Here is a 26,837-nt window from a genome sequence, read left to right on the forward strand (position 1 = left end):
GGTAGATATACTGTGCCTCCTCACACAACCAAAAGAAGAATGACAACAAATTTAAAAACCACAAATAACCAGGACTGCCAGAAAATCAAACCGTATGGAAGTTTGACAACCAAGGAGTTAAAGAAGAAACATTCATCTAGACTGGTAGGAGAGGCGGAGACAGGCAGCCAAGGTGGAGAGGACTCGAGGCAAGGCAATGGTCCCACATTTGTGGATATACCAGGAGGAACAACTGGAGAATGGGACAGACCACGCAGCCCAGGGTTCCAACGCAGGGAAATAAAGCCTCAAAACCTCTGACTGTAAAAACTTGTGGGGGTTGTGGCAGCAGGAAAAACTCCCAGCCTCACAGGAGACTTCATTGGAGAGACCCACAGGGTCATAGAATGTACACGAACCCACCCTCCCACCCACCCAGGAGTCTGCACCAGAAGGGCCCAATTTGCTTGTGGGTAGTGGGGAAAGTGATTGAAAGCCAGCCAAGAGCCCAGCAATCGGCATTGTTCCCTCTCTGACCCCTACCCACATACAGCGTCACAACATAGTGACAGTGGGTTGCCCCGCCCGGGCGAATACCTAAGGTTCTGCTTCTTACTATGTACCAGGCATGCAGAGAAAAAAAAATGTGGCCCAAATCAAAGAACAGATCAAAGCTCCAAAAATAGAACTAATCAATGGAGAGATAGCCAACCTATGAGATGCAGAGTTCAAAACACTGGTAATCAGAATGCTCATAGAAATGGTTGTGTATGGTTGCAAAATAGAGAAAGAAGTAAAGGCTAAGCAAAGTAAAATAAAAGAAAATGTACAGGGAACTAAGAGTGATGGGAAGGAAACTGGGACTCAAATCAACAATTTGGAGCAGAAGGAAGAAATAAATATTCAACCAGAACAGAATGAAGAAGCAAAAAAAAGAGGAGTGACTTAGGAACCTCTGGGACAACTTTAAATATTCCAACATTTGAGTCATAGGAGTTCCAGAAGGAGAAGAGGAAGAGCAAGAAATTGAAAACTTATTTGAAAAAATAATGAAGGGGGACATTCCTAATCTGGCAAAGGAAATAAACTTCCAGGAAGTCCAGGAAGCCCAGAGACCCCCAAAGAAGTTGGACCCAAGCAAGCACATACCAAGGCACATTATAATTACATTACCCAAGATTAAAGATAAGCAGAGAATCTTAAAAGCAGCAAAAGGAAAGGAGACAGTTACCTACAGAGGAGTTCCCATCAGACTGTCAGCTGATTTCTCAAAAGAAACCTTGCAGGCAAGAAGGGGCTGCAAAGAAGTATTGAAAGTCATGAAAAGCAAGGACCTACATCCAAGATTACACTATCCAGCAAAGCTTTCATTTCAAATGGAAGGGCAGATAAAGTGCTTCCCGGATGAGGTCAAGTTAAAGGAGTTCATCATCACCAAGCTGCTATTATATGAAAAGTTAAAGAGACTTGTCTAAGAAAAAGAAGATGGCAAAAAATATGAACAGTAAAATGACAACAAACTCACAGCTATCAACAACTGAACCTAAAAATAGAAACAAAAACAAACTAAGCAAACAACTAGAACAGGAACAGAATCACAGAAATGGAGATCACATGGAGGGTTATCAGTGGGGAGAGAAGGGGAGAACGGGGGGAAAGGCATAGGGAATAAGAAGCATAAATGGTAGGTATAAAATAGACAAGGGGAGGTTAAGAATAAATAGTATAGGAAATGGTGAAGCCAAAGAACTTATATGTATGACCCATGGGCATTAACTAAGGTGGGGGATTGCTGATGGCAGGGGGGATGCAGACTAGGGGGGAATAAAAGGGAGGAAAAAAATGGGGTAATTGTAATAGCATAATCAATAAAATACACTTAAAAAATTACATGAGTAAAATAAATCCAATCATACAGTAACCTGCCTGTTGCCTCTTTAAATTGAAGGTACCAGTGTTATGGTTATGGTATACAGTGAATGATGTCTCAGCTGTTGCAGGAGTTACATTTCAGAGACCTCCACCATAGGTGAAAGTCCAAGGAGTAGCAGCATTATATTTTTCTATTATTTATATATATTTTAAAGCTTTATAAGCCCTTCCCACACTCCTATAAACTTTTCCCACTCTCTTATTAACCTTATCACACACTCTTATAAACACTTTACATGCTCTTAAACACTCGCTACGCTCTTAAACCTACGTAATTTTAACAACATATAAAATTCTATATGGGTACTCACTAGTGTAGTATACTACAACTTGAATGATGAAGATCATGAATGGTGTAGCTGTAGCTGTGCAGTACTGATGGTGATGAAGGTGATGATGATGAGATGAATGTACTGCATAGCCAAGAAGAGCATTACAGCTCTTCTGAAGGCACCACTTCATCAGGTGCTTCATCAGGTGGTGCAGTATCTTCACCCTGGGCCTTAACTTCTGTTTCCACTAAAGGCGTAGGTGTAACCGATCTCTTTGGCCAAGTGATGAACATAGTTATGAGGAGTTGCTGGCGCTGCTTTTTATCTGTAGAGGCAGCTTCTCCATGCAGAGAAATGCTCTTGAGTCCTAAATGTCTCAGAAATTTGTCAAACCAGCCCTTGCTGGCACTGAATGGGGTTGGTCTGGTGGGTGGAGCACCCCATGGTCTTGCTTCTGCATCATTGTCCTTGTCTTCATCCTCGTCACTGTTGTGAACATCGGTGCTTTCTGTAAAACTGTCATAAAGTTTCTTGGCCTTTGTCCAGATGGTATTGGTATCCAGTGAGATATTCTTCTTCCTGCAGTCATTTATCCACAGGGCCAATGCATACTCCATCCTCACAATGGCCTTATTGCAAGAATTGACCACCCTCTTTGCAGTCTTGTTAAAAGTCATTGTTGCCGTAGACCTACTATTCTTCTCATCTCTCTGTATGTATGGAACAGTAGATTCGTTGATCCCATAATGGCGGCCTACAACCGCGTAGCTTTTGCCTTCCTTTAACATGTTGAGAAGTTCCACTTTTTCTTTGATGGTAAGCATATTCCTGTGGCACTTGGTTTCACTGCCAGAAGCCTTAGAAGGCACAGAACATTTGGGTGGCATCATAGGACTTGAAATAAATTAAAACTTTTATGAAAATTTCACAAAAACACAGCACCGCAGAGCAACACTATGTGCAGGGATCAGATGTTGATGTGAAGTGGACACGGAGAGATGCTGAACGTGTGGGCACAGTGCCGGAGAGCAAACCGACCGATGCTATGATCACTGAGCCAATCAGCACCCAGGATACAGAACAGAGTGCTGTGGTTGGTCTCCTTCCATTCCATCAGCCAATAGTGTGCCGTGTACAATCTCATGTTGGCAAACTTGCACAAGCAGTAGTGGCGTACTGCATTTCCATTGTGTACAGTAAGGTACTCATCCCCTGATGAAATACATATTGTATTTTATTTTGATTTGAATTCTTTTAATATGTTTGAATTAACATTTTATATTTTTATATTGTTTTAAATTTTTTGGCAAAAATAATTAAAGTCATAAATATTATATAAATACCTATATACTGCAAAATCCCATGATATAGTGAAAACTCCACGATACCGAATTAAATATATATTTTTTTAAAAACCCATGATACTGTGAAGCTGCAATAAGAGAACCGTGATATAGTGAGGGACAACTGTTATATCTTTAAAATGAAGTCATACTATACCTATTATTCTGTTACTTGAGTTTTCACTTAATATAACATGGACATCCTTTTAGATCTCTAAACACTAATTAAATTTTTACTACTATGGATATTTTACAAACATGGAAGAGACGGTAGAAATTAACGGTGAGAAATTGACTTGCTTGAAGCTTCCCAATTAGTCAGTGGCAGCATGTAGTAGAGAATGCTCCCTAATGGTTAAGAGAGAGCATGGATTGTTAATTTAACCTATCTCACTTTATATAAGTTCACTATTTACCATCTCTGTAACCTTTGGCAAGTTATTTTACACTCCTTGTGGCTCAGTTTCTTCATTTCTAAAATGTGGGCAAAAATAGTATTTATCCTCATTAAGTTGTTGTGAGAATTAAATGAAATACTATATGTAAAAGTGCTTAAAACTGTGCCTGTTACATGGTAAATGCTCAACAAATGGTAGTTGTTATTGTTGTTATAAAACAGTAAAAGTTTATTATTATTATTATTATTCACAGCCCAGGTCTCACCTTGAATCTGATATGAAAAGCAATATTCAAAGCATGAACTCTGCACCAAAGCCAAGAGTTCCAAGGGAAAGCCGTGCAGTGGTGGTAACTGCCAAAGGTGCTTAGTCTTGGTTATAGAAATGTGGTAATTTCCCTTTTCCCTTACTTGTATTCTAGGTGGGGAGATATCTTCCAAAAGTGAACTAGATGAATTGCAAGAAGAAGTGGCCAGGAGGGCCCAGGAACAGGAACTTCGAAAGAAACGGGAGAAGGAATTAGAGGCAGCTAAAGGGTTTAACCCTCATCCTAGCCGCTTTATGGACTTGGATGAACTGCAGAATCAGGGTAATTGTTGTCAATGTGAATGTCGGTGATGGGGACCGTGAAAGAGGAAAGAAAAAAAATACAAATACACTAAGCTCATAAATTCCTCGTCTTTGCTTTAGCAAAATTATATTCTATCATAATTCAGCCATTTCAGTGAAGTAGAAGGTAACAGGCCTATTGATTAGAGACAGGCACTAATTTTGAGCCCATCTATTTAAAGCCTATAGATTAGAGATAGTGTGTTGTTATGAAAAATAGGTGTTCCAGGAACATCTATAGAAAGAGTAAATAAAACTAGTTACAAGTCAGAAACAGCAGCAAAGGGCACTGGGCAAGCCACACTGACAGTGAGGAGAATTCTACTTGCTAGGGAGAAACATGCCCTCAAGATTTCCCATTGGAGCTCTTGGGACATCAGTCTACCGAACAGGTTCTAAGAACAGAGACCCTGAGTGCCTTTTGATCCTCTGAGGATCCATTTTCCAATCTCATGTGTTTTTCATGGACTTTACTTAAGCTTCTCTAACTGCCCCACATTAGTCACATTCGTTTTCAATTGCTTTAGGAATACTTTGTACCAGAAGAGACTAGCCTTCAAAATAGGAGTTCAAAGAAGCTGAGATATCTATCTTAAATAGATACTGAAACCTGTATCTGTTTTATTTTTAATAAAATGAATTTATTATTCAGAATCACTGGATGTACCAAATTGTGTTAAACCATTGTGAAGAATATGAGTCAATGCTAATTTGAGTGGCTGATTCCTGTTGATCACTTCCCTCTTTTTATCAATACACAGAGATGCTCCCTGGGCTAATTTGGGGGCCACTTTCTCCTCTAATCCTACAGTCTTTTGATTCAAGTTAATTGTTGACTTTTATTTACCAAGGCATTGTATTTGTTTCCAAATCAGTTTTCAATTCCTAATTCCTCAGCTGTCCTTACATTTGGGTCATCTTCCCTTTTATCCTCAAGCTATATCACATTGGTATGTCAGGTTTATATTGCTTTTGAAGGAATCATCTCCCTCCCTTGCCTTTTCCCCCGCTTCTGCCTTTAGAGTAGTAAGTACATTAAAGTTGAGAGGGAATCCCTCTGGCTGTACTTCATTGTCAATTCTCCATACACTTTGGTTTAGCAAGGGAGTGCTAAGATTCTAGAGGGATCTAGAATCTTAGCACTCCTTCTCCTGGGAAAGCAAGAAATGGAGTGCTAAGATTCTAGAGGATAAGAATTAAAATCTAGTACAGTGATGAGTCAAGTACAGTTTACCTAATCTTTGTAGAGAATTTTGTTTTAATGGCTGTAGCCACCACCTGTTATTATAAAGGTTGTATATAATCAGTAGACTTCAAATATTATGAGAACACTTCAGGCCTGGAGTTTGGGGAGAACTACATCTCTGGAGGTGGCATAGAACCTGAGTGCCAAGTTCTTCAGAACTAACTCACTACTTCCACCACCTTCCCATTACTCTTCAAAAGCCGTGGTAACTTAGGGAATGAATGTTAGGGGTGTGGAAGAGCCATTCTTACCATTCCATCTTAAGGTAAGTGGAGGGTTGAGACATTGTGGTAGAAGTGACTCTGACATTTTAATTTTTTTTCCTTTGAGCTTGGGAAAACTCACTATTAATCCTAATTGTAAGTGAACTTATAGCTACTACCAATTTATGGTTATGAGTGAGTAAAGGTACATAAGCTTCAGGATTCTTTCACAAAAATTGCCCTTATAGTACTTTCTTGCTTTTTCATCTGGCTCTGTACTTGGACTCTCCTGCACCTGCTTTGGCACACTTTCACTTTCAGGGGAGGAAGGAATACCTCATGCTCTCTGTTTGGGAAGGTAACTTTTGTGAAGTAAGTTTGGTGAGCAAGGGCATGATAAAAGTAAATACTTAGCAGTGCTGATGAAAAGTATGTGCTTGCAAACCAACAACAAAGGCAGTTCAACAGATGTATTGAGGTTAGGAACTGTTAACCACCTATGCCCAAGAGCTGTACTAATTTTTCAGTTGAGGGTGGTGTAGAGAGGACTGTGAATTGATATAGGAATGAAGTGTTACCAGATGGCTTTCCACAGAGTAGTGAAGCCACTTTTGCCTTAACCTAGCAGTTGAGGTCTCAGTGGAGATCTCGGGCATTCTGATACTGGTTGGCAAGATGTATCTTGTTGCACTGTGGAAGGGCAGTTCCGTAAAAGTATAAGAATTCACCCTTCTGCTATAGACAGTACTTTGTTCTTTCCTTGAGGTCTTGGAGTTGGAGTATGTGGTGGACAAAAACATACCCTCTTTTATGCCTTGGGCAAGGTGTTAGTTAAGGCAAAAATGGATGTCCTACTTGTTTCAGAGAATTCTTAATAGCAATGGACAGTTGGAATAAGGGTAGAACAAAGGCTCAGCAGCAAGGATCTGTGTGCACTGAAAGGAAACAACAGTACATAGGAAAAGTTGGAACCAATTGTAATGAAAATGAAAAGTGCTGGCCCTTTCAGGGAGGAGTGACGGCTTTGAGAGGTCCCTGCAAGAGGCAGATTCAGTATTTGAAGAGTCGCTGCACCTGGAACAGAGGGGAGACTGTGCCACAGCTTTGGCTCTCTGTAACGAAGCTATCTGTAAGTAACTCTAACCAGTATGCCTATGGCACTTTTGATTACCTTCATAACAGGTATTATTAGTGTCGGCACTCAGATGGAACAAAAGCAGCTTTTATGTCTCCTCATTTACTCTCCCAAACCGAGAGGCCCTTTAGCTAGCTGTCTTTGCCCTTCAGATTTGTAAGTGTGCCAGGTGCTGTCACTGTGGCCTATAGATATTTACTGGAATAACCAGGAGTCCACAGATGAATGACTACCCAGCCATGCCTACCTTCTTATCCCAAGATAAATTAGACCTCATCTGTGAGGTTAGTTTGCTCTTTCTCTAGTCACTGCCCAGTGAGGTGCAGCTTTTGGAAGAAAGAGAGTAATAAATTGGCTGTGACTTCCCAAGCCTGTGACTTTGCACTGCTTATTTAATTCTTCATATTCCTCCCCTGCCTGATATGCTGCACCATTAGGTTATAGCAAGGGACTAAGGCTTAGAATTTGTATCTGGTTCTTAAATGTGACCCACAAGAAGTTGTGTTCTATAAAGACAGATGCAGGTTTGGATCTTATTTCTGCTGTTGGCTGTCAGGAAAGGGGAGTTGGGAGCCGAGTTTGGAGACCAGAGTCAGACAGGTCAGTTGCAAAAGATGAGTGGCAACCTCTAAGATGGAAGCACCAGTTTATCTTTTAAACTCATTTTAGTTTAGCTTTTGTTTGTTTGTTTTTTAAATTTGAATTAACCTGTTTGGCCTCCATGGCTTCTGTGAATGTTACTTATAGCCAGAGCCAGCTCTGTGCCCTGGATAGCACATGCATGGTTCACGCCTTACATTCCTGCTGCATATTTTGAGTTTTACTGCATATCTTTGCTCATTTTTTGTTCAATTTTATTCTTTTTATTTTTGTTTGTATTTTATGTTCTGTTTCTGCTATATTTTCTTTTGCATTTTAGCTAAACTAAGACTTGCCCTGCATGGTGCCAGCTCTAGCACGCACAGCAGAGCCCTAGTCGATAAGAAGTTGCAAATCAGTATTCGAAAAGCACGGAGCCTGCAGGATCGCATGCAGCAGCAGCAATCATCGCAGCAAACGTCGCAACCCTCAGCCTGCCTCCCCTCACAGGCAGGGGCCCTTCCTCAGCCAACAAGGTAGTGCCTGGGAACCACAGTAGTCGATGTGTGCCAGGGGAGGAAGTGGCCGTGGGTGCTCCGTGGCCAGAGCTCTCATTGTCTTGGCGACTAGAGGGAAGAGAAGACTCCTCTGAAAAAATGTATTCTCTCAGGTCATATATGCAGTGAAAGCTCATCCCGCTGCTGGTCCTTTTCTTAATAGTTCCTAGAAAGGTAAAGAAAAAGTATAGCATAATAAATAGACCACTTGTTCATATTTCCTATGGGGGAATTTTTCTCTGGACTGGTGTAATAATAGGATTATTAAATCTCTACACATCAAGTTCTTAGACATGGCAATCAAGCTGCATTTCAGGTTGCAGTAGAAGCCATGTGATTTGTTTTGAGGTTTTAAGTGGCTTCTCGTCCTTCACAGAAGCAGAAAAAGAAGCCTTCCTTGCTTTGATGAAACCATAGGGAAGAAACACGAAGATTCCCTTTGTTTTGATCCCTGCGGTCAGGACTAGGAAAAAAGTTCCTGTGGCCATTGGTGTCATTCTCACATTTAACCCTTGAATTTGGGTGTTACTTAAAACAAATAGATTTTAGTAAAAGTAAATTTTGGCTGTTAATAAACCTGAGTTGTTTTCAGAATATAAATATTATAAAAGCAGCTAACATTTTTTAAACATCTGCCTATACTCAGGCACTAAGTTTAAACACTTTATGTTTTATTTTCATTCTCATAATAACCTTAGGATAAGAACTATTTAGTGATATATGTAAATAAAGAAATCAGGCTTAGAGGGTAAGTTACGTAAGGTACTGAGTGTTACTCAGCTAACAAGTCTTAGAAGTATGGAATTCAAATCCAGGTAGGTCTATTTGACTCCATTAGGTTTCCCATATAAGTATAATATCATATTCTTCATAATGTTGTAAGGGTGACTGAATGACTGTATCCACAGAAGTTTGTAGCATATTGTTCAAATTTAATGTTCATAGCTAGGGTCCTTTTTCTCCCATTGTGTACTCCTGCAGTTGAACATTGATCTGAGAATCTGATCAGATATGTTTTGAATAGAAACAATTTAGGCAGATAAAGTCTTTCTAGAAAACTTAGGTCACTTGATGTATGTGAGTGTTCAAGGATTTATTTAAGTGCTTCTAACACAATTTTTAGGTCAGAAATACAAAGCATTTAGTGAGAAACCAACTAAATGCTGACTTCCACTCCCCAATTTGAAGACAGTGACAGTGCATTACTTTGGGGAAACATCTCAGTGAGCAATAAAATCAAATCCAGATTATGGAAACACACTTGAAATAGTTGATTTTTATGTAATCTCATGAGCCCAAGCCATCCTGTACTCTGTAAATATGGCCTTTCGGTTCTTTTGGCTGTTCTGCCTCTCTGGACCCCAGGTATGAGTGATTTCTAGACTTTGCTTACTTTTGAGGTCATTTGCATGTGGGACTAGCAATTTTTGTTTTTTAATTTGCAAGTAAAATATGATTGGAATAGGACTTCACAGGTAGTGAAGAATACTGGCAAGGACTTTACTTAATATTACTCTGTGAAACTTTGATGAGGGCATGTATTAAAGAGGATTAATATTACCAATTATTTGCGTGGAAGCAGACCATATGCCTTCTCTCGTGAACCTCTGAACTGTTGACTGTACTTGTCTCATCTTTGCATTTATTTTCACCATTCCCTCTGTGGTTAGCTAGATATGGAAACTGAGTGAAAAGTTTTTTGTAAGTGATCTTGTCAATCAAGACAGTTTATGACTGGCTCTCTCTATTTATTTCAGTGAACAGCCTATCCCGCTCCAAGTATTGTTAAGCCGGGAGGCACAACTGGAGCCCTACACGAATACAGAGTTTGGGGCCAGTTCTTTTGTCTACTCATCTGCTTCCTGCCATGAGTCACAGTCACCACTCTTCCCAGAGTCATCTACCCTGTCTGCCCCACAGCATAATTCCCCCAGTAGGTCTGCCTTGAACCCTCTTACTTCAGTGGAGGTGGATAGCATTGACCCCTCTGTGTTGCACAGGCAGTGCTCACCTAAAACACCAGGGACAACTGAGAAGAACTCTCATCATGGTTGGGAACCACTAGATATACCAGAGGGTAAGCTGCAAGGCTACAGGGCTGATGACAGCAGCTGCAACAGGTTCCCCCCTCAAGAAGGAAGAGACATTGATCAAGAAGAGCTATTCCAAGAAAAGAGGGATCCTGTTGACTCATCCCAGGTGATAGCTTGGTCACACCCAACTGGAATAGCCACCAATGAGAAAGATGATGCACACCGCCTAGCCTGTAGTCTTGTAAGTTCATCAGCTCAGCCCGACCTTCCCCTTTACAGAGCCTGCCACCCCATAATGCCTGCTGCTTTTTCATCTGTGTTTCGCTCTCCTGATACTGTGCAGAAAACTAACCAATGCCTCCAAGCCAAAAGCCTCAAAGCTTTGTTGACTTCAAAAGTGAATGGAGGCAGTGAGGAACCCTGTACGCCAGAGTTTTCGGGCACTAAGGGGCTTGTCCGCTCTCTGGCAGAACAGTTCCAGAGGATGCAAGGTGCCACCACAAGAGATGGTACTGGTTTCCAGGACAGAAGTTTTCCAAATAGTCGAAGGAAGAACTCTTCCCCTTCTGACTCTAAGCCTCCTTTCCCACAGGGTCAAGGGAAAGGCCATTGGCCTTGGGCAAAACAGCAACCCTCTGTGAATAGTAGGGACAGACTGCCTTCCCGGGAAGAGCCTTCTGATCATCCTCCTCTTACCATGAACTCTGGGCTGCCCAGTGGTGAGACTGCTTGGGGAGGACAGCCCAGGTTGGCAGAGCCAGATATGTACCAAAAGAAGCCATCACAAGTAAGAGATGCCAGGCCTAAGGAGTTGGGCAGCAATGTTGACTTGGGAACTTCCTTGCCTTTGGATTCCTGGGTGAATGTCACAAGACTCTGTGACTCTCAGCTTGCACGTGGGGTCCCTGAGCCAGAAATAAAGTCCTCCCCTCCAAATTCCTATACCTGTGCAGCCTATCCAGACAGAAACCACATTCTTTTGCATCCACATTGGAACCAGGACACAGAGCAGGAGACCTCAGAATTGGAGTCTCTCTACCAGGCCAGTCTTCAAGCTTCTCAAACTGGCTGTTCTGGATGGGAGCAGCGGGATGTGGCCTGGTACCCACTTAGCCAAACAGGTAAGAATGCAACCAGGGATAGGGGAGTAGAGGACACACAAAAACTTGAGGACAAGATCAGAGATGGGGTCATGTTCTGTCCAAATATATCCCCAGCTTAGGAGGTGGTAGTAGAACTTTTGACTCTCTTTATAAAGACTTCAGGACAAGGACTAGACATTTTTCTGGTTAGAGTGAAGAATAAGAACAGAATCATCACTCATAGGCCAGTTCTCTCCTAAAGAAAGAGACCAAGGAGTATATGCCCAAGGGCTTCTTCAGTATATGAGTCAGTGCTAAGGAATGGCTCATAGGTCTTTAAGAGTGATTCAGCATGGCATGGGTGAGGCTGGGAGGAAAAGTCATCCTTCCATGGTTAAGAAGATCCAGCTTCATCCCAAGATTCAGTTTCCAGATCCAGCTTCCAGATCCAGGACGCAATGAAGATGTCCACATTGAGCCAAGTCTGCAAAGGGCATTTCCAGATTATACTGAACTAGTAATCTCAAAACCTTCTCTGATCCCTTTAGGAACTGCCAGGTTTAGAATTTTCAAGGTAGTATGCCTGTGGGGTACCCATTCACTGACTTTTCAAAAGTAGTGTGTGAAGAATGAAGTCTGCACCTTAAATGCACATCACAGACTTAGTTCTGGAAACTGAATAAATGAAGAATATTGATAACTTAGATTGATGCACTTAAGAATTTCAAAGCCTGAACTGTTATACTGGCTTCATCATTAATTGTCAGTATTAATTTGGACAACTCACTTAATATCCCAGGGCCCAGTTTTACCTATAAAAAAGAATTAATTCAATGATTTTTTAAAAGATATCTTCCAACTCTTAAAATATGCATCATTCTGTGAAATTGAACTCAGAGAACTTTATCTTCAAATCAGGAATACTAGTTTCCATAATGGTATGGGTTCCTCGCATGCTACCAACCATCATTTAATTACAGCTAAACAACAGGTGTTTAATGAGTACCTACTATGTCCTGAGGAGCTCTTGGGAGTTATCACATAAATATGAGATTTAATATTATGATTTTTTTTAGGATGTGCATCCTAGTGTAGACTTTGTAATAACGTGCATCTCTGAAGTGCTCCTTAGGTACATGGGGGCAGGGCAGTATGGGAAGAAGATTCTAAAGAATGAGGAAAAGCTGGAGTTGGCCACAGTTAGCTTCCTGTGTAATATAAAGGAGAAAGAATACACAAATGTGAAGTGTTTTAATAATAATCAACACATAGAATACATTACAAGTAAAATATAATGAACTGTCAAACATTATACAAAAACAAAGTGAAACAAAAAAACTCCTTATATTACCCAACATAGCAACGTTTCATTGTGTATAGTCTTGAAATATTTAAAGCAATAAAGATTATTGATAATCCCACTTTTCAAGTTTCATGAGTTTACATCTAGCTTTTTATACATATTTACTATATATTTTGCTTTATTTTTACAAAAAGCAGGATTATGATATGATTAACTATTCAAGCTATTTCCAATTTGTTAATAACATTATACTATAATGAATATCTTTAAACTTAAGTGTTTGGCCACATTTCTGATAAGCTCCTTAGAATAAATTTTTAGAAAAGTAATAATTAGTTGAAAGTTATAAACTTTAAAAAAAAGTCTTGATATTTACTGGCAAATTAGCCTTCAGGAAGATTATATTCCTAAAATCATTATGAAAGTGTACCTACCAACCATTAATTTTTTTCCTTGACAGTGAACAAAAACTAATTTAAAAAATCCATCTAATGAATCAGTTATCAAAATACTTGTCAAACCAACTGGACTTTGGGGGAATCATTTATCTTATTGTAAAGCATTTATTAAGCACCAAATTACTGGTACTTTTTTTTCAGTTCTTTATTGATACATAAAATGACAGATAACATTGTGTACATTTAAGGTATACAATGTGATGGTTTGATACACATGTTCACTGCTAAAAGATTACCACAGCAACATTAGTTAACACAACCATCACCACACATATTAAAATATTTTTGTGGTAAGAACATTTAAAAGCTACCCTCTTAGCATCTTTCACATATGTAATACAGTGTTGTTGGCTGTAGTCATGATCCCCAGAACTTATAGCTGGAAGTTCATACCCTTTGACTAACATCTCTTCAGTTCCCCCAGCCCCTGACAACTACCATTCTATTCTCTGTTTCTATTAGTTCATCTTTTTTTTAAAGCATTTCTGTTCTTTTTTTTTAATTATGCTTTGTTGGTTTTAGGGGTTTTTTTTTAAGATCTTATTTATTTATTTTTAGAGAGGGAAGGGAGGGAGAGAGAGAGAGAGAGAGAGAGAGAAAGAGAGAGAATCATCAATGTGCGGTTGCTGGGGGTTCTGGCCTATAACCCAGGAATGTACCCTGGCTGGGTATCGAACCTGGGACACTTTGGTTTCCAGCCCATGCTCAATCCACTGAGCTACGCCAGCCAGGGCTAGTTCATCTTTTTTAATTTTTTAGATTCCACATATAAAATCATACAGTATTTATCTTTCTCTGGCTTATTTTTAAAGCTTTATTTATATGTAATTTACACATCATAAAATTCACCTAAAATGTACAATTCAACAGATTTTTATTGTATTCACAGAGTTGTCTGTCCATCACCACAGTTGATTTTAAAGTGTTTATCACCCCCAAAAGAAAGCTCATACCCATTAGTAGTCACTCCCCATTTCCTCCTTCCCCTTCTCCCTGCACCAGGCAACTTCTCATTTCCTGCCCACTATAGATTTGCTTATTTCAGACGTTTTACATAGGTGGAATCATGTAGCATACTGTGTTTGAGACCAGATTATTGACATGTTATAGTTCCTAAAGAGTTGTGCAAACACTGCCCTTGACCTATATTCTAAATTTCATAGTACTATGGAATTGGGCACACATCATCTTAAAAATAAAAAATAACTTTTTGTCATGGTATATTCAAAAGTTAAGAGTAATAGTAAATGTTATACACCTCCTCATGTACTTATCACTACCTTGCATGGTGATTATTTTGGCCAGTTGTTAATATATGGCCAATAATTGATTTAGCTATAGCACCCTCCCCTTTCCCTTTCCTACTGGATTACTTTAAAGCATATCCCAGACATTATATCATTTATCCATAAATAGTTTAGAATCTTTCTCAAAGAAATAAAGACTTTAATTTTAATTTTTATTTATTGATGAGAGAAAGAGAAATATTGACCTGTTGTTCCACTTCTTCTATGCTTTCCTTGGTTGGGTCTTGCATGTACACTGACTGGGGATCAAACCCACGACCTTTTGGTATATTAGAATGATACTTGAACCAGTTGAGCTTCCTGGCCTGGGCTCTGCTTAAGTGTCTTTAAAACGCAGGTGGCAAACACAAGGCCTGTGGGCTGAACCCAGCCCTCCACCTTGTTTTATTTGGACTGGCACCTCGTTTCTACCCAACGGTAGCACTGAGCTCCTTGCCCCTAGTTAAGGAGTACTTACATTTATACAGTCCTAAAATACATTTTGCTCTTTGAAAGCAACCATGAGGCTGATGTGGCCCCCAGTGAAAATGACTTTGACACCTCCAGCTTTAAAAGAATCAGAGTCTACTCCCTTCAGGAGGTTTCAGTGGCCACCTCCTTGTCTAGGGAAGCATGCTTGACTTGATTAGAGGAGCACCAGATTCTAATCATTGTAGCTGTAATTCTTTTTTTTTTAAAGATTTTGTTTATTTATTTTATTTTTAAAGTATTTTTTATTGATTATGCTATTACAGTTTTCCCAATTTCCCTCCTCTATCCAACCCTCCAGCATTCCCCCCAACTTAGTTCTGTCCATGGGTTGTACATATAAGTTCTTTGAGTCCTCTGTTTCCTATACCATTTTTATCTCTCCCTGTCTATTTTATGCCTACTAATTATGCTTCTTCTTCCCTGTACCTTTTTCCCCCTAGTCTTCCCTTCCCCCTCCCCACTGAAATCCCTCCATGTGATGTCCATTTCTCTGATTCTGTTCCTCTTCTAGTGTTTGTTTAGTTTTTGTTTTCCTTTTCTTTTAGGTTCCGTTATTGATAGTTCTGAGTTTGTTGTTATTTTATTGTTGATATTTTTTATCTTCTTTTTCTTAGATAAGTCCCTTTAACATTTCATAAAATAAGGGCTTGGTGATGATGAACTCCTTTAACTTGACCTTATCTGAGAAGCACTTTATCTGCCCTTCCATTCTAAGTGATAGCTTTGCTGGATAGAGCAATCTTGGATGTAGGTCCTTGCCTTTCATGACTTGGAATACTTCTTTCCAGCCCCTTCTTGCCTGTAAAGTCTCTTTCGAGAAATCAGCTGACAGTCTTATGGGAACTCCTTTGTAGGTGACTGTCTACTTATCTCTTCCTGCTTCTAGAATTCTCTCTTTCATTTTAATCTTGGCTAATGTAATTATGATGTGCCTTGGTGTGTGTTCCTTTTTGGACCCAACTTCATTGGGACTCTCTGGGCTTCCTGGACTTCCTGGGAGTCTATTTCCTTTGCCAGATTGGGGAAGTTATCCTTCACTATTTGTTTTTGATGTCTTACTCTTATTCTTCTCCTTCTGGCACCCCTATAGTTCAGATATTGGAGTATTTCAGGTTGTCCCAGAAGTTCGTAAGTCTCTCTTCATTTTTTTTTTTAATTTTTGTTTTTTCATTCTGTTCCGATGGATGTTATTTCTTCCTTTTGTTACAAATCATTGATTTGAGTCCTGGTTTCCTCCCTGTCACTGTTGGTTCCCTGAATATTTTACTTTATTTCACTTTGAGTATCCTTCATTTGTTTTTTCATTTTTCTACCAAGCTCAATCAGTTCTGTGAACATTTTGATTACCAGGGTTTTAAATTCTCCATTAGATAGGTTGGCTATCTCCTCATCACTTAGCTCTCTTTCTGGAGTGTTGCTCTGTTCTTTCATTTGGGCCATATTTCTTTGTCTTGGTGCACCTGCTAAGATGTCAGGGGGTGGGGCCTTAGGTATTCACCAGGGCAAGGCAACCCTCCTTGCTGGGCTGTGGTGCTGCCTGTGGGGGAGGGGCCAGAGAGGGAACAGTGCAGCTCGCCTGCTTGGCTCTAGCCCACTTTCTAATGAACTCTCAGGTGAGACTGGGAGTTTCTCCTGCCATGGCCACCACCGTAGTCCACAGCCAGCTCTCAGTCTCAGATTCGCCTTCAGCCAGCCGCATCTGCCACCTGGAGGTGGTTTTTCTCAGCCGGCCCTACCTCACCATGGGTTCTTACCAGTCTGATTGTTCTGGTTGATTTTTTCTTTAATTCCTTGGTTGTCAGAGTTCCATGCAGTTTGATTTTCTGGCACTTCTGGTTGTTGATTTTAGATGGGTTGTTATCATCCTTTTGGTTGTGTGAGGAAGTGAAGGGTTTCTACTTACGCCTCCATCTTGGCCGGGACCTTATTTATTTATTTTTAGACAAAGGGGAAGGGAGGGAGAAAGAGAGAGAAAGAAACACCAATATGGGCTGCCTCTTGAGTGCCCCCAATGGAGACCTGGCCAGCAACCCAGGCATGTGCCCTGACTGGGAATTGAACCTGCGACCCTTTGGTTCGCAGGCCAGTGCTCAATCCACTGATCCACACCAGGCAGGGCTGTAGCTGTAATTCTTTTTTTTTTTTAATATTTTGTTTATTTATTTTTAGAGAGGGAAGGGATGGAGATAGAGAGAGAGAGAAACATCAGTGTGTGGTTGCTGGGGGTTATGGCCTGCAACCCAGGCATGTACCCTGGCTGGGAATCGAACCTGCGACACTTTGATTCGCAGCCCGCGCTCAGTCCACTGAGCTACGCCAGCCAGGTGTAGCTGTAATTCTTAAATCTGACTGCCCATCATAGTTACCTAAGGAGTGGCTTTAAAAAAAAACAAACAGAGAAATAATTGTAAATAAATGGGATCAGAGCACACATGCTATTTTTATTGTGGACAATTTTATTGTTTATCTTTCCTCCCCTCACATCAATCTCTACCTTTTATTCCCCTCCTTCCCAAGTGATAATATAATGTGTATATTTTTCTATTTTTCTGTTCATAAAGTCCTATGTAGATCTACATACACAGTGTTTTGGGGGGTTAATATTATGGGTTTTTTTTTCTCTTAACATTACCTCATGAAAATTCCTCCAAGTCATCTTGCTTAATTCAATTATTCTTTTTAGTGGTGGACAATATTTGATATTGAGGACACCATAATGTATTTAGCCATTCTGCTATAGATGGGCATTACTTTAATTCTTGGCTACTGCAAACAAAGCTATAATAAACTGCTAATTTTGCTTTTTGCTTACAGTAGTAAAATTGTTGGGTAAGAGGGTAAATATATTTTCAACCTTAATTGATATTTCTAGATTGCTTTTCAGGAAGACTGTAACATTTTACATTGCATAAACAGTGCCTGAGTATATTCTCTACACTTTTTAAAAAATTCTCACCTGAGGATATGTTTATTGATTTTAGAAAGAGAGAAAGGGAGAGACAGAGAGAGGGAGACATTGATGTGATAGAGAAACATCAACCAGTTGCCTCCTGTATGCACCCCAGCTGGGGACTGAACCCACGACCTATGTATGTGCCTAACTGGGAATTGAACCCACAGCCCTTTGGTGCACAGAATGATGTTCCAAGCAACTGAGCCACCCGGCCACAGAAGGAATCTCCTACACTTCTAGGGGAAGCCTCTTAACAATAAATATTCCTGTGCTGTAACCTCAAAGATTCTGATTCAGTAGGTCTGTCTAGAGATGCAGGAAAATATATTTTTTAAAGCTCCTAGATGAATCGGAGGTGGTTTTAGAACCACTGCATTTTAACTCCAGGAAGCATTAAAAATAAATGGTCTTCTAGCTTAATACCAGCAATATGATGGTTTAGCCTGAAGACATATATTAGAATCAAAATATCAAATCAACACATGAATTGGAGATAGATATAGATATATCGAATACAGGTCAAGGGCATGTGCATCTTCAGAATGGAAAGCTTAATTAGTCATATTGGGGCAAGCCCCTTGGGAATCACATATCCAGTTTGGAGCAGGTCTTAACAGTCTGGCAATATTTTGAGGAAGAGATAAGCATTTACAGATTGTGTAGAATTTTAAGTAATTGAGAGAAGCTAATGAAAGTAAAAGAGTGCTACACATACAAAATGTTGCTGAAGAGCTCCTGTTCATTAAAATAGGTAGCAAAAATCAAGAGACTTGAATTTTAATAATGGGTAAACTACTTACTACCTGTCAGACCATGGAATGAGTTCCATGCTATGTAAAACATAACAGGAAGGTTTGATAGATGATTACTATGATCATTTCCATTTCTAACTAGATTGGATAATAGTTTGTCATCACAGACACTCTAGAGAATCACTATGTTGGAAAATTTCCTCTGTATATATTTTAAGTCTTGGACCCAAGTCTGAGAGAAGCAAAGTTAATTGTGCTTACAAAAAATGAAATGAGCCAAGATGGAGACATTCAGCTGTCTCTCCACAGGGCCCCTTCTCTACAAGGTTCTTCAAGGTCTGTGTTCTGAGGCCCTTGTGGCATGTAAGAAAATTATGCATATTCTGAAACTGTTTTCTCTGCATTCCAGGAGCACATCCTCCATTAGGTCAGGGATGCATATTAGTTGTTTAATGAAACAACTCCAGAATTTTGTACTGCCAAGCTCCGAGTTTAGGCTCCAAGAGAAAGGAGGGCTTCAACTTATATTTGTGTTTTCCTCCTAAGGCTCTGCAGATGGCATTGGAAGGAGGTTGCACTCAGCCCCTGGCCTTGGTCTCTCAAAGACCCCAGCAGCAGAAACGGAGCACAGTCTCCATGAAGCCAACACAGTGCCTGCTTCTCAGGTAGCAGTCTCAGGTGCCAAAGTGTTGGGCATGGGGTGTTGTGTTGGGGAAGGAATTGGGGAGAGATATGAGTGGCAGGGTTGGTGGTAAGGCAGGGGTGTGGTAATGTGGGGCTGTTAAAGGAGAACAAGATCTATGACTGAGCTGCTTTTGAATGAGAGGAGATTGCCACCTAGGTGTACTACCTTTCAAATATATCTAATTCAGATCTCTACCAGTGAATTTTACCCTATTCTCTCCCAAATTCCTGGAAACAGGGTCTGTGGGAAAATCCCAGGTCTGGCATTACGTATTTGCCTATGTATTTCTGTATATTTGAAGGCTACACCTTGTCAAAACCCCAGCAGGAGTATGGAGAAGATGATAAGTACAGTGCAGAGAAATTTTGCTGCATCTCATGCAATCTCAGTGGCAATGTTGTCTTAGAGAGAGAGGAGACCCCAGTCTCTTCCCTCAGTGTTGTAAGTAGAATCAGTGTCTTTCTATTCAGAGCTCCCTCTTTCTCTTGCTAGGTAAAATATTGTACAAGTGAAGAGGCAGAAAAAACTGAAGGCTGTAAATTGGGGGAAAGCAATCAGCAAAAACGAGGACACATAGTCATTATTTTATTGACCCACATTTAGTTGGAGCCCAGAGGAATGTCCCTTCTCTGTAGTTGTTCTGCAAAGTGTATTATAGGGTCCCCCAGGGTGAGAAGAGTCCTAGTAGCCTTGAGAGGAGTCTCAGAGAAGCAATAGCTGCTGATTGGGTCAGAACCCATTGCACTGATCAAAGGAAGAGGTGGGATGGAATATTGTTTTGCCTTTTCCGCCTCACCCTAGTACATGATTGAGTGAGGTCCAGTGTGCTTTCAAGTTGAAATAAAGCATGTGCATTAGCAAATACGGAAAATGATTTTTAAAAATCCTCCTCCTGAGTCCTTTCTTACATAATCAATGCAGTAATTTGTGGGTGAAATGGACAAGGACAGGCAAGTCAACGAGATCAACAAATTCAAATAGTTTCAGTGACTGGATTTATAAATTGTGCCTTTTGAGAATTTCACACACTTTCCCAAGACAAGTTGAGTTTTCATTACAATAGAGGTCAGGACACAAAGCATCAGTGCATTGAAACTTGTTCTCCAGGTTAGCTGAATAAAAAATTTAAAACAGGTTTTAAACATGTGGCATAAAAATTAAAAGGTGCAAAAGGATATAGAGTGAAAACTAAGTCTCTGTTCTACCGGTCCTTCAGATCCAGTTTCTCCTCCCTAGAGGCAGTCATTTTTTCCAATCCATTATTCATCAGTTCCTGAACAACTCTGAACAGTTTGCTGTTCTTTTTGGAAAAGGTGGTCTTTTTTTGCCCAGCATGTCTTCTATACCTTTAATGCATTTAATGGTGAATTGTTACTTTCTAGATTTGGCTTGCTTTCTTCTGACTCCTGTATTATTTATTTATTCATTCATTCTTTTAATTGCTTATTGAGCTGATGTTCTAGGTCCTGTGCCAGGTGCTGGGGATACAGTGGCTAGTGAGCTAGATGTAGTCCTAGCTCTCATGGACTTTACAGTGTACTGGAGACAGATAAATAAACAATTTTAATATAACATGATAGGACTTAATGCTATGGAAGTATAATAGAAGGGAATCTAAATTAGGCTTGAAGGATAAAGGAAGCCTTCCTGGAAGAAGTAAAAAATTTAAAGGGACTTGAAGCAGATGTTAACTGAATTAAAAGAAGTTTGGTATGTCAAGATTAGAGTCTGATAAGGGAAGGGTGGAGAGTATTGACTAGTGAGACTGGAAAGAATAAAACCAAGGGTTATACCATGAACCACAGTAAGAAGTTTGGGGGGATAGTGAGAAGTGGACAAACTGGAGAGCCAATTAGGAAGGAAAAATCAATGGGACTTGGTGCCTGCCTGCCTTCATATGGGGAAAAGAGAATCAAGGTTCTTGTCCAGGAATTATGGATTGATTGATAGTCATGTATTTGAGGGAATAGAAGCAAGTATATATTTGAGGGAAGAGATACGTACAGTTTTGGATATACAGGATGGGGCAAAGTAGGTTTACAGTTCTACGGAAAATAATACAATAATTAATAAATAATAACACCAGAATGAACTCTGTTTTGTATACTCATAAACCTACTTTTGCCCCACCCTGTATTAAACTTGAGTGGAGATACCTGTAGGCCTTTGGATATGAGACATCTAGGATTGAAATTGAGATTTGAAAATCATGCCCATTGAAACGAGGAAGAATATTGTGAAAGAGAGGAACCAGGACAGATCCCTGAAGGGTATCAGATTTAAGGTGGTTCTTCTAAAGAACCACCTTAAAAGGAGACAGTGAAAGAAATCAGAGAGAGAAGGGAAACCAGCGAAGAGTGGTGTGACTCTCCTCTGTCTAGACGAAAGGAGCAGTTGGCTGTGTCACATGCTGAAAGGACCTGGTCCTTAGGCTGTATGGTAAATGCCTACTATGTGCCATGCTATGGTGGATGCTATGAGTATTCTGATGACAGAACACAAATTGTGTCCTTAAATAGCTTACTATCTCATAAAGCAAATAAGATATACTGGCATATATTATTTTATTTAATATTTATTAAATGCCTGTGATGTTCCAGGTGTCGTTCAAAGTGCTGGGGATACTGGAGTGAAAAGAACTGTGTTCTACTAGGAGAAAAAGACAATAAACAAGTTAATCCTAGACAATATATGACAAAGAAGAATAAAACAAAGCAAGAGGATAAGGAGTAAAGAGGTAACAGGGTTATTCTCAGGGTTGTTTTTGATGGAATAGTGAGGGAAGCTGGCTCTAAGGAAGTAACATTTGATCAGAAACCTCAGTGATATCAAGGTGTGAGCCATGGAAAGAACATGCCAGGTAACAGAAACAGTACATGTAAAAGCCTGAAGTGGAATGAGTGTGGTGTATTTGTGGAACATTAAGAAGATTGGAGTGTAAAAGTGCAGGAATGGCAGGAGATATGTGAGAAAGATTGGCATTGCCATATTACTTAGGAACTTGCAGGCCATAGTAGGGAGGTAGTGGGCTGAAGATGGGAAGATCGGATCAGAGGTTGTTGCCATGGTCCAGTTAAGTTGAAATATGAAACCTATGGGTAGAAATGACAGTATTTGGCAAAGGCAACTAATAGAATGATGGATGAAAAGTGCAAAATCAAGGGCAATGTAAATATAGTAATCTCGGTGACTTAAGAAAATGTGGTACCGGGAGAAGGAGTTTGGAAGAATGTTGGTTCAATTGTGGATATATTAGTGTTTCAAATGTTAAAGGGGATATTTCTGAGGGTTTGCCACAAAAGTGAATGGCTGATGGAGTGTAGAGCAGGACATAAGCATCAGTGAGTGCCAACTTGACAGGCAAACAAGGAGAGAGTGGAATGTAGCAATGACAGGAGAAAAAATGGAGTAGTAGAGTTTTGTTTTGTTTTTAAGCTTTTATTTATTCATTTTTAGAGGGGAAGGGAGGGAGAAAGAGAGGGAGAGAAACATCAATATATGGTTGCCTCTCAAGCGCACCCTACTGGGGACCTGGCCTGCAACCCAGGCATGTGCCCTGACTGGGAATTGAGCTGGCGACTCCTTGCTTCGCAGGCGGGCATTCAATCCACTGAGCCACACCAGCCAGGGCAAGAGTTCTTGACTGTACACTTAAGGAGATATATTTTGGTTCCTAATATTTAGAGTATAGAATTTTCTTTCTTAATCCCAGGCTTTCTGAATTTCTCTCTCATTTCTTTTCTGTTTTTAAATTTCTATCTCTATCTCTCTAATTCTACTGTTAGCATTAAGGAGTTTGCTAAAGATGTACATAGTAGGGTTGGGAAGGTAAGAGCTATGAGGAGGACAAGTAAAGAGAGGAGGATCTGCAGTTTGGTGTCTCCAGTTACTAGTGGTCAGGATGTTTCCTAGAGGGACTAGCAAGAGTGACTGAATAAACTGAGCCCCTTTCCACAACATGGCATGTTTGCTCTTTAGTTCCCTTCATTCCCCTGCTTGCCTCACTGTGTTTACCCAACCATGTCCTGCTGTATGTTAATTCTCATCTCTGTGTTTTTTTGTCGTCTCATTATAAGGATTCATCAAACACGAGGAAAAAGGCTTTGGAAACCAAGCACCGTTGTTCCAGCTCCTCTTCCCTCCCTGTCATCCATGACCCTCCTGTGTTTCTCCTTGGTCCCCAACTCTACCCACCCCAACCACAGTTCCTGTCCCCAGATGTCTTGATGCCCAGCATGGCAGGGGAGCCCCATAGACCCCCAGGTAACTCTCCCCTCAACTGTAATATGTGCCAGAATGTGGTACCTTTCCAGGGACATAAAGGTTCAAATTAGTATGCTTATAGGTGTGTGTATGTGGGTGTGGGTGTGTGTGTGTGTCTGTCCCAAGGTGGGGTTGTAAAGGGATAAGAATTACTCCTTTAAGAACAAATATTCATCTAGATGAATTGTGATTGAATCATTTATTGGGCAACATAGTTCTTCAACTAAAGGTCTAGAGTTCCCAAAATCTAACTACCCATGAAAATGAACTGCTTCAATTATGATAGGATAACCTTTTAAGTGAGCAATGGGAGTTAATATCCAGTCTTTAGAATTCCCCCTAAAACAGAAAGTGTCATTTCTATTAGTTTTCCCTCCTTCTGTCTCCTAAGCCTCAGTTAAGGAATGGTCTATGGTAGACTTGGGAAGACCCTGTACTTCAAATACCCATGCCATGTATAAAGACCCAAACAGTCCTGGGGAAGGTGGGCAGCATCAGTCTGGCTTCCTCCATAGCAAGATTTGCTTCTTTTCCTCTTCATGGGCTGAGTCTACAGTTTAAGGCAGTGATCCCATTGGGAAATGGGAGGTAATACTAGCATTTAGTTGGTAGAGGCCAGGGATGTTGCTAAACATCCTGCAATACACAGGGAAGTTTCCCTGCACTCCCTTATCCCCCAAAGAAAGAATTATCAGCCCAAAATGTCATTCGTGCCAAGGTTGAGAAACCTTGGCTTATAGATATAAATGCCCCAGGGAAGAGGGTGGTTGTGGTTCTAGAACAGAAGATAGAGTAGTATTGTTGATATACTACAATGTGTCTAAATTTTAGGAAGCTTTGGATAAATAGGCCATCTGGGTAGGTGGACTTTCTGTTACTCTGTGGGACAATCCTGGTAGCCAGTTTCCTTTGACAGTTGTTAGGGGCATCTGATTATATAAGCAGCATTTATTGCAGCCTATTCTTTACCAAATGCTGTTATGAATACAGAGGAGAAAGAAGACAGCTCTCTACTCCCATAGAGCTCAGTGCTTAGTCAGAATATGCATACATGCATGCATACATACATTTAACAATGTAAGACAGATGTTGGTGGGATATAAAAAATAAAGAATTGGGAAGTATTTTTAGAATGATTCTTTTAAGTAAAGGGGAATTAATATATAGAAAAGGCACTTCACATCATATGTGTGGGAGGACTGGCGTGAACAAAAGCAGAGTTCTCAGAATGTGCAGGAATGTGACTGGAGTAGAGACACCATGTTAAGAAAAGGAGCGATATTTTGGAGTGATGGCTCTAGGAGTAGAGCTGTCACAATGAGAATATACATTTGCAGTATTGGGGAGCCATTCTGGAGTGTGTGTGTGTCTGTGCATGCATGTGTATGTGCTGAAGTGGAAGGATTATAGTGGAATGAGGCAGCAGAAGTATGGCAGCGTCTAGGAGACTATTTTATTTGCACAGATTGGAGGTAAGATACTTGATTTGGATGTATAATAAGAGTTTAAAAAAACAAAATTAAAAGCAAAGCTAGGTTTCTTCCTTCCCTTGTGTGTATGTTCTTGGAGGGGTGGAGAGTTGGGAGGAACAGCCTGGAATGGTCCTCTGGGAAGGAGAATGGTTTACTGAAGATGGTCAATCTTTGGGTTTCTTTTCTCTTCTCAGGAACTTCAAGGAGTGCCCAGCAGTTTCTGGCTATGTGTGACAGGGGTGAAACTTCCCAAGGGGTCAAGTACGCAGGATCGACTTGGAACTATCGGAGTCTCCCCCATTGTTCCAGAACAGATGCCTCTTGGGGACCATGGTCAGAGGCCAACCAGCATATTGGGGCTAGATTCCTGACTACTCCAGGGTGCAAGACTCAGCTAATCCATTCTGCCACACTGCCAGAAAGACACCAGGGCCTTCACGTTCCTCATGATCAGTCCTGGGGGGGTCTTCTCCATTCACCCTCCCATCCTCCCATTGTTCACCCTGTGTCTCTATCATCAAACAGTCTTCATGTACCCCTGAGGTCAGCTTGGAATTCGGGTCCTGTTCCAGGGTCTCGAGCCCCTGGTCCTCGAAGAGTAGATATGCCCCCAGATGATGACTGGAGGCAAAGCAGTTATGCCCCACAATCTGGGCACAGGAGGATAGGGGGACAAGAGTTTCTGTTTGTTCTAGCAGATGCCCCTGGAAGAAAGCAGATCAGGGCTAGAGCCCTGCAGCACAGTAGGTGGTAAGGGCCACGCCTTTCCTCTCCTGGAGCCACAGCTTTCTCTGTTAAACTGTATTGTGGCAGAGTTCATACCTCACATCCCTGCCAGGGTTGTGCTAGTCTCATCTCATCATAGAGTGGGCAGTTTCTCCTAGGGATGCCAGGAACCTCTAATGTGATGTGGCTGTTTGAGAAGGAATATTGGAAATTCCAATTTCCATTCACCTAGCAAAGAGAAGTAGCTGCTATTTAGGCCTTTATTTGAGCCACTTTAAAGATGAATCCATATTACTGTGGACATTAGCCATTCCTTAGGTCACCATTCTATTCCTGGATACTTTATGTCCCTACTTGTACTTGAGCCCTCATCCTCTGTTCCTCTACTGTCTTACCAACTTCTATTCTTTGTTTTATCCACCTATCCCTATTACCTGTCTGTCTTCTCCATTCCCCATTCTTGGAGGGACATGTAGCCCTATGGTCACTGTCCTGACCACAGGGCAGTCCTCCTACCCAGGTATGATAGACTGTCAGCCTTCCCTGTGCCCCCAAAACTTAGGCCTAGAATGTGGAGCTTCCAACATAACATTTGCCCTCTGAACAAATGGAGTCAGGCACACTAACACCCTTCTGTCTCAGCAGCAGAGTCATTACTGCCACTTGCTCAGTCGCTGTTGTAAACCCTCAGAGTCAGCTGAACTATTTTAGGGCCAAACATACTGTTTTTTGTAAAGTATTTTTCATTAATAAATCTATAAGATAGTTCTATTTAATTCCTTGCCATTTAATTGTCATATAAAGCCCTTCTGGACTGGGAGAAGATGGCAGCCAAGTAAGTGGAAGCTGAGTCCACTTGCTCTTGCCCCCAACTCAGATTCACAACTGATCTTCTGAGAAATAGTCTGAACAATCAACAGAATCTTAGCTGATACGAAGTTCTGAAGCCAGAGTAGAGAAGATGCCTCACAATGGGCGGTAAGGAGACTCTATAAGTTGAAGGGGAAATATCCCATGTGTGGCACCTGCAGCAAGGGAGAGACTGATCAGAAATCACAGCTTCATGACTCCCTCCTCTC

At 40.7% G+C, this 26,837-nt stretch overlaps 1 protein-coding gene across 13 annotated transcripts in view; it reads left to right on the forward strand.

Annotated features, from left to right (window-relative positions):
• USP54 (ubiquitin specific peptidase 54) overlaps positions 1–26,534 on the forward strand; it is a 151,590-nt gene extending 125,056 nt beyond the window's left edge. For 7 of the 13 annotated variants that reach the window (XM_036026785.1, XM_036026792.1, XM_036026789.1 and 4 more), the window contains 7 exons: positions 4,346–4,513; positions 6,992–7,111; positions 8,037–8,232; positions 10,011–11,407; positions 19,159–19,277; positions 23,374–23,560; positions 25,227–26,534. In XM_036026785.1, the coding sequence (XP_035882678.1) occupies positions 4,346–4,513; positions 6,992–7,111; positions 8,037–8,232; positions 10,011–11,407; positions 19,159–19,277; positions 23,374–23,560; positions 25,227–25,786 (2,747 nt within the window). In that variant the 3' untranslated portion in view covers positions 25,787–26,534. Of the gene's footprint in view, positions 1–4,345; positions 4,514–6,991; positions 7,112–8,036; positions 8,233–10,010; positions 11,408–19,158; positions 19,291–23,373; positions 23,561–25,226 lie in introns of those variants that run through there. The other 6 variants (XM_036026791.1, XM_036026793.1, XR_004903387.1 and 3 more) reach the window with 5 other exon arrangements.
• Positions 26,535–26,837: the final 303 nt, after the last annotated feature.

The sequence above is a fragment of the Phyllostomus discolor genome, chromosome 5, assembly GCF_004126475.2.
Source record: "Phyllostomus discolor isolate MPI-MPIP mPhyDis1 chromosome 5, mPhyDis1.pri.v3, whole genome shotgun sequence".
Classification (NCBI taxonomy): Eukaryota; Metazoa; Chordata; class Mammalia; order Chiroptera; family Phyllostomidae; genus Phyllostomus; species Phyllostomus discolor.